A 14568-nucleotide genomic window follows, 5' to 3' on the forward strand; every position below is an offset into this window, starting at 1 on the left:
AGGGTAAAATACCCAGCTTGAAAATGTTAGAGAAAAATTATACTTTAAAATGGAAGGGTTACCTAAAAAGAAAGAATCTGCAAAAAACAAAATGTAAGTGTAAAAAAAGGTCTCATTTAGGTTAGCTCTACACAAATACTCTAGTAAACATTAAAATAATAGGCTCAAGGTTAAATCGTCAGCACAATTATAATTTAGCTACCTAAGACATGGTTTAGAAGTAAAACGAAAAATGCTAAATCTTTGCATTTCCAGTTTAGTATATGCTTCCTCTCATAAAAATTTCAGAGATAATTTAATAGTATATATTCAGTATGAAACCTAAGAAATAGATTTGGTGAAGATTTGTTTTTCTTTAAGCTCCCATGTAATTTAAGCTCCAACAGTTCATTTATTTTATGAATAAGAATATTTATTTATGTTACAGCAGAATATATTGCTAAGTAAGAAAAATTAATCCAGTGTTATTTCCATAGTAAACAAAATAATCATATACAGTCAAAAGTAGGGAAAGAAACATATCCAGTACAGAGCTTAGGTCAATTGTATTTCATCCATGTTTAACTGACTAAAATGTACCCTACTAAAACTGATAATATATTTAAAAAACACTAATTTTCAAATGATACTTTAAGATACTGCCAAAGCAAGCACCAGTATTCTAATTTATTCACTCTAATAAGCAGTTCCACACCTGACATGGATCTCAAACACTGACAAGATAAGGAATGAACATTTGAAAAAGGAAAAATAAGGGCAACTGAGAAACAATTTAGACTACCAAATTTCCATCTTTGTCCACAATTTTACTGTCTATGAGACATGGATGTATATTTCTAATGGCCTTCTACACATTTCTATCTAGATATTTCAAAAACATTTCAAATCTAAACTGACCCAGAGATGACTTTAATAGATTATTACACCAAGCCTACCTCTTTATGTTCCCTCCATCCAATAATTCCTATTTTGTTTCTGTAGTGTCAAAATATACCCAACTTCCCAATCTATCAAAATGAGCCATTCTCAACAACTCATTTTTCATGTCTCACTTGAGATATTCCAATTTAATTACAAATTTACAGATCTTAACCTTAGAATATTCATTGATTCCACCACTGATTTTTACCTGTCTTGTTTTAGGAATCCTACCTATTATAATCAGTTGTCATTAACTGGTTAAACTCCTAGAGTTCAATATCCCAGTTAAGTCATCAAAAGGAATGCCAGAATACCACTTCTAAAACCCAAAATTTAATTTCTCTATTAAATTTTATATGTTTTGGATGTAGTTTGTCCCCAAGGTTTCTTGTGTTAAAAGTGTGGTCTCAGTGTGGCAATGTTAAGAGATGTTGGGATCATTAAGAGGCAAGGCTTGGCCAGGTGTGGTGGTGAATGCCTGTACCTGCAGCGATTTGAAAGGCTAACAGGAGAATTCTAAGTTCAAAACTAGCCTCAGCAATTTAGTGAGACACTGTCTCAAAATAAAAAATAAAGAACGACTGGGGATGAAGCTCAGTGTGGATCACCCCCCACACACTCTTCCCTGCCCAGAGTTCAATCCCTAGTACCTAGGTGAATGCTTTTTCTATTTCTATGAGGAATGCCATTGGGATTTTGATCGGAATTGCATTAAATCTGTATAGTGCTTTTGGTAGTTCAGTCATTTTCATAACATTAATTCTGCCTATCCAAGAGCAAGGTAGATCTTTCCATCTTCTAAGGTCTTCTTTGATTTCTTTCTTTAGGGTTCTGTAGTTTTCATTGTGTAGGTCTTTCATCTCTTTCATTGATTCACAAGTATTTTTTTTTTGAGGCTATTGTAAATGGGGTAGTTTTCCTCATTTCCCTCTCAGAGGATTTACCACTGATATACAGAAATGCTTTTGATTTATGGGTGTTGATTTTATATCCTGCTACTTTGCTGAATTCATTTACTAGTTCTGACATGAACAGACACTTGAATTATCAGAAGAGGATATACAATCCATCAACAAATATATAAAAAATGTTCATCATCTCCAGCAATTAGAGAAATGCAAATCAAAACCACTCTAAGATATCATCTCACTCCAGTCAGAATGTCAGCTATTATGAAGACAAACAACAATAAGTGTTGGTGAGGATGTGGGGAAAAAGGCACTCTCATACATTGCTGGTGGGACTGCAAATTGGTACAGTCAATATGGAAAGCAGTATGGAGATTTCCTTGGAAAACTGGGAATGGAACCACCATTGACCCAGCTATTCCTCTCCTGGGTCTAACCCAAAGGACTTAAAATCAGCATACTACAGGGACACAGCCATATCAATGTTTATAGTAGCACAATTCACAATAGCTAAACTGTGGAGCCAACCTAGATGTCCTTCAGTAGATGAATGGATTAAAAAAAATGTGGCATATATACGCAATGGAGTATTACTGAGCAATAAAAGAGAATAAAATCATGGCATTTGCTAGTAAATGGATGGAGTTAGAGAAGATAATGCTAAGTAAAGTTATCCAATCCCAAAAAATCAAATGCCGAATATTTTCTCTGATATAAGAAGTCTGACTCATAGTGGGGTAGGGAGGAGGAGCATGGGAGGATTAGATGAACTCTAGATAGGGCAGAGGGGTGGGAGGGAAAAGGAGGGGGCCATAGGGTTAGCAATGATGGTGGAATGTAATGGACATCATTATCCAAAGTACATGTATGAAGACATGAATTGGTGTGCACATACTTTATATATAAACAGAGACATGAAAAATTGTGCTCTATATGTGTAAAAAGAACTGTAAAGCATTCTGCTGTCATGTATTTAAAAAATAAAATCAATGAAAAATAAAAGAGGTGAGATTTTGTACTTGGTAGGAGGTCATTAGCTCATTAGGGCATTACCCTTGGGAGGGATTGAGGTAATTCTTGTGGGCCCCTGGTTGTCTCTGGCAAGAGTATTATAAAAAAGACAGACAAGGTCATCCCTGGTCTCTCTCTAGCTTCTTGTTTCACCATGTAATCTCTCCTTCTCACAGATGATTTTACCATGATGAGGTAGCCAGAGGGCCTTTGCTAGACAAGGGCCCATACCAGAGCCAGTGCCATCCTGTTTGGACTTTCACTCTCTAAAACTGTTAACTAAATGAACCTATTTTCCTTACAAATCACCCAGCCTCCAGCATTCCCTTATAGTAATGGAAAATTGAGAAATATACTTCCTTACCCAAAAACTATGCTTATCTATAGCATTGTTTCTCCAATGGGTCACTGACATCAGCATCATCTGGAAACTTGTTAGAAAAGCAAATTCTTGGGCTCCACCCCAGATCTAATCAATCTGAAACTCAGGGGATGGAGCTCAGCAATCTGTGCTCTAACAAGCCCTCTAGGATAAATTGTGAGAACTACTGAAAACTGAAAACTGATTTAAATATTTTTATTAAAGAGATGACCTCAGCAAACATCATCATTTAACTTTCTTTGTAATTATTTTTAAACTAATTTTAAAATAGTAATATGAATGGCACACATTAAATTGTGCCATATTATGTGATTTGGGGTGAGCAGCAAAATAAAACATTGCCTACAATTCAGTGCACAAAATGGTACAGTGTATAAAAACATGTGGTTCTATTTCTTGTTTGTTGAAATTCAAGCCACCAAAAATATGATCAAGTAAAACATTACTACATGTAGCATTCAGTTAGTTGCAGGAAAGGTTCACCTGCATCTGTTTGGATTTTCTTCTCATCATAACAAATTAAACAGGTTAAGGAATTGGTCTGAGTTTTGTTTATTTCATCTCTAATTATATTAATAATGAAGTTACTTCTAAGTTTGGGATACAATTACACCTTTTCCAGTAATAGGTAAAATTAATTACCTATAAAACTAAAAATGGATTCCTAGATATACAAGAAATACTAACCAAGTTTAACATGGATATACCGTTCAAAGTGAAATAAATCTGCTAGCAGTTCTGAGAAATACTCAGTTAAAATAAAAAGATAGTCATTTATCATTAGTACTTAATTTGTAATGATAAAATCTGACAAGTTTTCATTAAGTTTCACATGAAAAGATTTTGCAAAATAGTGATATAGTCTCTGATAAAGTCCATAATTTTGCAACAAAATAGTAACTGAAGTTGTAAATCTGACACTAGAACAAAGTCATTATGCCACTTACCAAAAAAAAAAAAAGCATACACAATTGGAAAAAAACTCATTAAATCCTGCATTTCTCATATTGCAACCAATGTTAAATAAGTATGCTGTTTTTTAAAAACAAAACAAAAAGACATATGCCTTGATACATGTCTTAAAATGCAGAGAATACAAAAATATTCAACACATATACCTGATTAATTGAAATGCTAAAATTATATAAAATCTTTCCAATTTAACTGAATGAGAATATGAATGTGGCAGATTTCATTTGTCTTTGTGGTTTTCTAAGTAGGTAAATTCAAAAAACAGTAAAATAATGGAGAAGAAAAATATATTGTTTAAATCAGTTCTCAAAACACCATCCACTAAATTATCAGAAATGTTGAGACAACTATATTAAGGGAAGTATAGAATATTAAAAAAATTCCTATAAAAGCTATTGCCAGATTTTATAAAGTAGTAACTGCATTAATAAGGATTAGACATGGAGGTATTTCAAAGTAATTTTGGATAATCACATATAAAATGTCCTTTAAATTGTAGTTTTTTTCTCTAAGTCAACTATAATATTATAGACAGAAAATTTCAAAACCCATTAGTGAGTGTCCTGAAGCAAGGCATAAGTGCTTCAAAAGAAATATTTTTATTAAAATTAAAATTTTTATAAATCCTTTGAATATAAATAACTTGAGCAAACCAATTTATCTAACTCTTTAATAAAATGAAGAAAATTTGAAAATACATTCAGAATGTCAGTAAGTTTATAAATGTAGATAAGTTTTCAAAATAAAATTGGTAGGATTCATCATATAACTAAAATAAATTTAACTGATTTAACTGACTAAACTTTTAATAAGCACAAAAGGATATCAACAAATATCTCAGAATGTTACAATGAAAAAAAAATGAACTGACTGATAAATCCACTCTAATATTTGCCTCCAAATGAAATATTTACTCTTTCATGATTCAAGTTTTAAAAAAACTTACTATTTCTCATTAATTCTGGATCAGTTTATTTGGATAATGTCTTGAGATTGCAAATGAGTTAAAAACATTAGTTTGCCACTACTTATTTGTATGAACTTATAATTATCAACACATAATACAAAAAAAAGATAAAATAAAGAAATAAAATGAATGTTAAGGCTGATATAAAACAGAAATTTCAAAGATAACTGCTAATTTAAATTTCCTCCTATGTTACTCATTGACTTTATTCTGCTTTATTTTTCTGTTAAGTTTAGAATTACAGGATAAATGTACCCTAGTGAAATGCTATTTTCACTTATTAAATGGACTTCTATAAAAAGTTTTTTTTTAAAATTAAAGGTTCACTACAAATTAGAAAGTTTGCAATCTACTAATCTATACTCCTCATAATTACATACCTTAGCTAGCATTAATTAGCTTTCAGCTTAATTTCCAACCAGGCATACTTCTTTCCTCCAGCAATACAAAAAGCTATACATCCCATACATAGAACTTACATGGTTTTATGCCTTTAGATATGCTCCTGTCTCTACCAGAAATGCCCTTTTCCCCCTTATTCTTGCAAAATTTTACTTTTAATATCCAGAAAAATGCTGATTCTCAAATTTAAGACAGAACTAAACGCTTTCTCTTCTATACTCCATTACAGTGCTTATCACATGTTAATATTTATATATTTAAATATATTATCTTCCCAAATAAATTATACCTCAAAATTTTTTGAATGAAGGAGCCAAGTTCTTAGATCCTTCCCCTAACCCTGTCACTTGCTCTTTATACAGACCCTACAGTTGGAATGCATATACAGACAAATAGCGAAAAATAGCAGTTAACTAAGAGAACAAAAGGAAACAAAGTGTGAGTCTTAACTAGTTAAGATAAGTACCTAAAAATTATCTAAGGATAACAGAATGATACCATCCTCTACCTAGTCCAACTTAAGTATTTCTACTCAAAAGTGATAGTCTACAAAGTATCAGTCTGCAATGAGATAAATATTTTAAAAATACTAAATTTAAAAAGAAACTTTTACAGGAATTTATCTGATTTTATGTATGTTGAAAAATTTGTTATCTTTTTAAATTTTTTAGTAATTTAAAAAATATTCTGTAAATTTCAGTGACAGGATTTTTTTAAAAGGGTCTTTTACTACAGATAGTTGATAGACTATGGACAACAAAAAGTGAATGACTCTTTTTTTAAAAAAGAAGAGACAGAGAGAGAGAGAATCTTTTTTTTTTTTTTTGTAGATGGACACACACAATGCCTTTTTTATTATTTTATGTGGTGCTGAGAATCAAACCCGGGTCCCACCAGTGCTAGGCAAGCGCTCTATCGCTGAGCCACAATCCCAGCCCAAGTATGACTCTTTTTTAATGAGAGTTTGGTTAAGAAGTAAGGATGTATGGTACCTACATAAATTTCATAATATATATCAATATAATTGTACATATTCTCAGTTATCTTTGACACTTTAAAACATATTAATTGAATTATAAGTGCACTTGGAAATACCTAATCATAAATAGTCTTTCTAAATTTTATTATATGAAAGCCAGATTCATGTTAAAATTAGGATTTGTTTTCTGTCTATCAGACACAATGGAATAATAAAGGGCCATCCATCTTGGGACTAACCCCACACATTAGCTAACATTGTTGTGCTAACAGTCAGGTTTCCACAGTTCTCTGCATGACCTGAATAATCTTAAAATCCTGATACCATGTAAATTCAAAATGAGCATACAATTTTCTATCAGAAATTCTTTCAATATCTTTCTTTCAGGAGACACTAACTTGCATTCTCAATTTTCTATCTAACATGTTAGTAAACTTTGACATTAAAGAGTCAGACAATAAGTATTTTAAGGTTTATGGGCTATGGAGTCTATCACAGCTACTCTTCTCTGCTGCTGTGGCGAAATAACTGTGGATAAACATGCAAACAAATATGCATGGCTGTGTTCCAATAAAATTTTAGTTCTAAAAAAGACAGGTTAATAGATCTGGCCTAAAGACCATAACTTGCTGATTTCTAGTCTACATCATAGATGCAACTCTAAAATGTAACCACTAAGAATCTATCACATAGTAGATGATTATTTTGATTCTTGTTGGCATTAGTAACCAGCTTTTAAAATGTTAAAGGCTGAGAAATTTACCATATCATTCAAATTAGTGGACAATAAGACAAAAGTATATTGAAAAAAAATGTTGTGCCTTGTCTTTAATGGCATATGTCTGGAAAAGCTACAAGTCTTTCATACTATAATTAGATAGCAACACTCCCACAGGCTATAGAAACAAAAGGACAGATTTATTTACTAAAGTTGCCACAACCACTATAACAAATAGTAGATACGCAAAATTCCCAGAGAAGTCTGTTCTTTAAATGAGCCACAAACTAGGCTCAATTAGTCATGAGAAACAAAACGAACCAATTCCAAGTGTCATGCTCTTTGTTCAATTCACATCTATAGAGCAATTTCAAAATGCAGTTTTTGTTTGCGTTTTTAACAAACCTGACTGTAGATTCATTTCATCTTTGGGGTTCAAAGTTGACCATGCCCAGGATATTATCACTCTTTTCCTTCAAGGAGTAAGATACAAGCAAAGCTCATTAGAGACTAACACTAAAGTCAAATCCTAAGCTTCCCCTTTCACATAAGTTCTAGAATCCCTAATGGAACATGTATTTCTATGAGCAATTCTTCTCTGCATTCTAGAATTTTTCTTCCCATAATACAAGAATTGATGAATATTTATTGTAACCTTCCAAGGGGTCTCAAAGTTGTATTTCAAATGTTTTAACATAACTTAAATGTTCTTTTTGTTTTATACTAATCCCTCTAAAAAGTCTGTCAGGACTCAGACTGGAGACTCTATATCTTTAAGCAGATGATTTTTCACAATCCTCTCTAAATATCCAAATGGTTAGTTTTATATAGTAATGATTCTAAAAGTTTTATCATCAAACTGTAAGAAGTTTTTGAGGAGTAGGAATGAAGAAAAAGAACCTAAAATGAATGTAAGGTCTCTCAAGGAGATCCACACTAAAAACAATGACAAAGTAGTACACAATATTATTCTGGCAATATAGTATCTATGAGAGAGGGAAGAGGCCCTGGAAAGAGCTTAGGACATACTTGGATGTTTGCTGAGACCTAAAATTTGAAACATAAAACCTGATGTCATCATGATGTCTAAATATCATTTCCTTTCTCCTTATTTTTATTTTCTATCAATGATTCTTCTGATTTTCAGAACTTTCCAGACAAAATTCTAACATTACTCCTAATCACATTTCATTTTGCCTGAAAATTCAATCATCAATTCTTTAATAGTTACTTTGTAAATTTCTTTTATACCATTGCCACTCATCATCTTACATAAAAGATTGTAAAGCTTTCTAATTTTTTCTGCCTACTTCTTCTATAGATTTCTACTAGAAGCCTGCCCAAACGCTAATTTTACTTCTCAAATGTATGTGTATGAAACATTACCAGCTCAGTAAATATTTAACTACTGTCTGGTAATAACAAAATATTTTAAACAGTTAAGGCATGAGGCATGCGTTTTCAAGTAGTCATGTCAGGATTTAAATAATAAAAGACAAAAGACTTTTACAGAGAAATTTAACAATAATGGAAAATAAATCCAAGAAAGAGGCATATTCTACAAGGCAAAACTTAAATTATGCATTTACTAAGGACAAAGAAGGGAAATCATAAACTAGAAGGATCATGCTTGCTGCAATAAGCAATATAACTGTTGCTAACACTGAAGTCCAGGATACAATTCAAAAGGGAAAAGTTTATTTACATCAGAGTAAAAAATCAAGATTGGGCATACACAAGGTGGAAATACTAGTGGAGATAAAACCAAGTAGTCTGGGACATTGTGTAGATACTGTTCTTTATAGAGTGAATTTCTGACCAGCCTACCTGGGCAATAGAGCAAATTGCCAGTGTTACTACTTATGACACATCAGTCATTCTACCACTGGAGGGAGTCTGGCCACATATCCTTTGATGAAACTTTTACTGTAATAACTTCTTGGTCTTCCAGGGGAATGAATGAGAATCTGTACCAAGAATATGAATTGGTTTAACATAATTCTGATGAGTTTCAATTTTTAGTTTCTTTTAAGTTCTTATTTTTGTTTTTTTCCATATTCACTAATGAGAATTTGCAGCATCTTCATAGTCATACCAGAGTAAAAGAAATGAATACAGAGGTCATATGACCTCATACAGAGCTATCCTTAGAAAAAATATTTTAAAAAGTACTGAAAAGGAAGACAAAGAAGGGCTCTTATGCAAACACCTACTCAAAACAGGTATTAAGGTCATAAGGCACAAGAAAAGAAAACAAAAAGATTTGAATTAGAATATGAAAATATATTTTAGAGCTAAGGCTAACAAAGATTATTGATGAGATGGTAAGATAAAATCAAGGGATAAGACTACTTAACTGTGATTTTTAAATTTACTGTTCTTTTAAAATACATAATTTAGTTTGCATTAATTACTCATAAAGTAGAAGATTTCCTAAATAACAATACACAACTGAAATTATGAAAAACAACATAGACTAATACATTAGCAAAAAAAAGAGAGATAAAGCAGTTTAATTCAATAACATATTTGGAGAATAATATTTCATTTACAATAATTATTACTCTATTTGTATACTATATACTTCATTTTATTATTTCAACACTTCTATACAACTGACATTACTATGCCCACTTTGTTAAAAATGTTAAGTCACTTGCCTACGGTTGGACAGCTATGGAATCAATATTCTAACCAAAGTCATATTTGTTATGGTATTATTATACACACATACCCCCACAGCATGTCAGTGAGACTGAGTAATTACATTATTGTAATAAAGATATTAAAGAGTATGGGTACTTTTCCTAAATGTTTGTTTCAGAAAATGTTATCAAGGATTATCTAATAGGCACTGTGCTTCCCAGCATGTGGATTACTTTGTTTTGAGTCAAAATTTGTTTAAATCACACATGCATGAGCATAAATAATGAGGTTCAACAGATTTATAATTTAAATAGGTATGATAAAGTCCACATTTGAAGAAATCTATTTTTTAAACATATAAAAAGGAAAAAACTGTTTTTTTCTTTTTCTTCACAGAACTATTGTTAGAAACAAAGAAAGTTAAATCTGTCAGCTTCTGTGTAATTTCTTTAAAATTTATTCCCATCAGGTCAACGAGCATCTGAAATTTCTACAAGAAGAAAAGAAATGACCTGGAAATGAGTTCCCATATTACTGATGCTAACAAGTGAAAAATTATTTTTTCCTCCCATTTTTTGAGAAGTCATAATGAAATCATATCATGTTTGCAATCTGAGTATATTTCAGCACAGCAGAGATGGAGAAACAAACATAGTCTCCTATTTCCAATACAGACTTATATGAGCCCCTAAATCTACAGTGCATCTTAAAGATTTCCTAATAGAAATCTATTCAGAATCCTTATTTGAACTTCAAGTAACTTCACACCTGGGCAGGGACCAAATACTATCAACCAAAAGAAAGACTACCCATAATGTGTTTGTGTGTTTATAAGAACCCTCTTGCTTAATTAAAAATCCAATTACATGACCACTTGAACTCTAATTTATATTCTTCCAAGACTACTAAATATTTTTATAGGCTAGGAAAAAAGAAACATTGTGAATTGATGCTAATAATGTAAACATCAATGTACAGGAAAATAGGCAAGTAACAATTAAAAATATAAAATAGAAGAGCCAAGGGAACATAAGAAAGACATACAGTTATGTTCCTAGATGCTATAGCTTTTAGTTCATACAATATGCAAAACATTATAAAATTTAAAACATGTATGAGTGGAGAGGATAAAGGAATGTACATTTAACAATCATACTATACTTTCAACTGTTACACTTTATTATACTTTTAAGGAATTGATGTTTTATTTTTTTCATTATCAAATTAACAGTGGAGTAAAATGAGAAAAGAATAAATGAGAAAAATCTATTTCAATGATCATAAAATTATGAAAATATAACGCTTATTATATACTTAAGCACATAAGTATGTCTTCTGCCACACACTTATAACTATATAGTGTAGAAAGGCAAGTGTGTGGCAGAAGATATACTTATGTGCTTAAGGCAAAAGTAAAATAAGGAGACCTGAGAGGAAGGAAAGTGAACGAAGCAAAAGGAACAAAATACCACCCAGCTGAAAATTTCTCAATGTAAAATGATGCTAAATAAGGTCTGATTGACAAATTTAATGCAATACTTCACAAACTATTTTTCAAAAACAACTACATTATCCCCTCTAAATAATTCCCATCGAGCCAATTTAATATTTTGGAATTGATACATTAAGGTAGGATCATAAAGAAAAAAAAAGTTAACCATTTAACAACTGCCCACACTAGTCATTCCAAATTTTTATGAATCTTCTAATAGAATAGTTAGCTTGTTGTACTCATTGGTATAAGCTATTTTACCTACTGAAGCCTACTTAGTCTCTAATAAATCAATCAGAGGTCTTCAAATAGTAATTTTCATAGAAACTGCTTATTGCAAATATCCCCAATTAAATGTTACATAATTTGCTCGTTTTGCAAAATTCACAATGTGAACAGAAACACCTACAAAATATTACCAGAACAAAATAGCTACTACTCTAGAAAAGACCACAATAAATGTAGCATTAATTTTTGCACTCTACATTAACTCGCTGTAAACTTCATTTAAAAAGCCCCTAAACTTTATTTTCCCTAATATCTTTGAAACATGATTAATTCACTTTAAATATCGAGATTACTGGGATCTGAGGAACAACAATGAATTACCCACTTCCAACTACTGACATCTACTTCTTATTTGATTCTTCATTTCCTCTCAAACCAATCTAAGAAAATTAAAATATTTGCAAATTAAAATGGTAGCATTACAAAGTCACTTCATGAAAGTATAAATTAAAACTCAAATAACTTCCTATGTGATATATTTAAAATAACCTTTAGTCTAATCACACAAACTTATATAAGGCATTCCAAAAAGATTTTTAGATGAGCTAAATATACACACTTAACCATCCATGAATAAAGGAAATATAAGTAGCCTTGGTAAGAATACATATTTATTATACTATAATACTATTTCAGAAATTATTCAAACTGTCATTGGTTTGAATTTTGGTTCCAAAATTAGTAGATATTAACAGAAGTAAACTAAACTTTGGTGTTTACTTAACCTAAATATACCAAACAGCAACACCTAAACAACTTTAAGACCATTTAAATGACTTTGCAAACAAGATTTCTGCTCCCTATTTGGCCTACACTAATAAAATTTTATGATCTTACTGGGAGCATATTGGTATCTCTACATAACTTTGGTTTAAAAATGTTTTACAATCATTAGCTCTCTATATAGTTAAACATTAATTTCATTCATAGTCCAAAGAATTCAGAGTCCTCTTGACAATCTGTAAATTGGTTTTCTGTTGCCAGATGTAGAATTTTACAATTGTTTGGCCAACCAAACACTAATTAAATGACTTCTTTACAAATGAAGTTTTATTCCACATTATTGCAAATGCACTGACTCTCCAGCTAATCCAACTAACACAGATGCCCGGTAACCCACACTGCACACAGTACTAGTTTATCCCCTTAACGCTCAGACCTGTGTCCAATTTCCTTCTTTAGGAGATTGCCAACTTTAACAATAGAATAAACAATACAATATCGGAACACAATGGTGCTTAGCTCGCACATAATCTGAATCACAGCAGCTATATTAGGCCAATTCCTTTACAGACATTTTTTGACAGTCTGAATCACAGCCCTGAACCTTGAAGCCAGTGCCTGTCCTTGGTGCTGAAATGCTTGGGATTTCCAACCCACCCCACCCTCGCCCCTTCACTAAAAAACTGTCACTCTCACCCCAATTTGAGAGGATAAATGGACTTAATTTAGGGAGTCTGAGGATGGGGGGCTTCCAAAAGCATTGTCTGTAAGTTTCTAGGCAGGGAATGCTAACTACTGTTTGCGTGCCTGATGGAAGTGACAGAAACCCCCAAAGGGCATTTTCCCTCGGTGCCAACGGACCCGGGAAATCCGGACTGCGGCAAAGATCGGAAACGCCTGGTCCCGGCAGGAGCCGCGGGCGCCAACGGCGCCCTCCCCGGGCCAGGCAGGCGAAGGCGGCGACCCACGCCGTGGACCAGGGCGACTTTCCGCGCCAAGACGCAAGCCCTGGGGTCCTTTTGTTTCTGGGGTGAGAGGGGAAGGAGGGGACCTCGCACCTGCATTTATTAGCACCCTGGGGGACAACAAAAGACCCTGCCGCCCGAACGGGCGACGTCGGCGGGGCCCGGGCGGCCGCAAGCCTTGGCGCGGGCTCGGCCCCTCTCCTCTCGGTCCCGGCCGCTCTTACCGTCCCGGTCGCACAGCTGAATGGCCTCCAGGCTAAGGTTTTTGATCACCTCCTCACAGGGGCTGGTGGGGCTGTTGAGGGCATGATCCAGGCGCGGCACCTCCATTTTTCCAACCCCCTTCTCAAGCCCGCCTGCTTCGTATCCAGGCTCTCTCTCAGTGGGGTGGGTGGGTCAGAAGGGCGGGAAAGGAAGGGTAGTGGTGAAGCGGGGAGGAGATCTGAGACAGGGCGCCGAGAGGCCAAGGCTGAGCCGCCGGGCTGGAGAGCCGCGGCCGAGGCGACGGCCCTGGCAGGAGCTCTAGGGAGTGTGCGGCTGACAGACTGAGCGGGACCCGGCGCGAGGGCGGGAGGCGCGCGCTCTCGGCGGGGAGGGGACGAGGCGCACCGGGAACGTGAGAAAGAGTGTGCGCGCACGCGCGCGGGAGGACGCGCCCACCTGCTGGCGCGCGGTGCCCCCTCCCTTTACGCGCGCACGCGCCCGGGGCTGCCCTTGCGCCGCGGCCCCCGCAACCTCGCGCGTGAGGCGTCGGACGACGGAGCACGCGGGAAAGACGGGCACCTGGGGGCGCAGCTCTGTGCGTGGCGCGTTCGCCTCGCTCCCGCTCCTAGCGGTGGTGACTTGCTGTTTCTCTTTTCTCACGGTGTCAGGCGGAGCTGGTATTGGCACCGAGGCGTCTGTCTGCATGGGGAGGCGAGGGCGAGCAGGTTGGTTGTTTATCACGGTTTGGAAAAACAAGGGCCCAGACTCTTTGTTTGGGGTGTTGGAGCCAGAGGGCTGAGTCCAGGTCTGCTTGCTGCCCACACTCAGCTGAGCCAGAAAGTCCTCAGAAACAGCTGCAGCTGTGTGAGAAATTAGCGGGTTACCTGAGGAGTGTAAGGATATAGGGACCCCGTTTTGGCCACCCTGAGGGTGAGGAGATAAGAAAATGCCAGCTAGCCTGCTGAAAAGATTGCATACCTGCTTCAGGGC

General features: G+C 34.8%; 1 protein-coding gene across 1 annotated transcript in view; it reads right to left on the reverse strand.

Annotated features, from left to right (window-relative positions):
• Window positions 1–13704, reverse strand: part of Phyhipl (phytanoyl-CoA 2-hydroxylase interacting protein like) — a 55790-nt gene extending 42086 nt beyond the window's left edge. The window contains exon 1 of the mRNA XM_027931266.2: window positions 13599–13704. Within this exon, the coding sequence (XP_027787067.1) occupies window positions 13599–13704 (106 nt within the window). The remainder of the gene's footprint in view (window positions 1–13598) is intronic.
• Between the last annotated feature and the right edge of the window lie 864 nt (window positions 13705–14568).

This window comes from Marmota flaviventris, chromosome 4, assembly GCF_047511675.1.
Source record: "Marmota flaviventris isolate mMarFla1 chromosome 4, mMarFla1.hap1, whole genome shotgun sequence".
Lineage (NCBI taxonomy): Eukaryota > Metazoa > Chordata > Mammalia > Rodentia > Sciuridae > Marmota > Marmota flaviventris.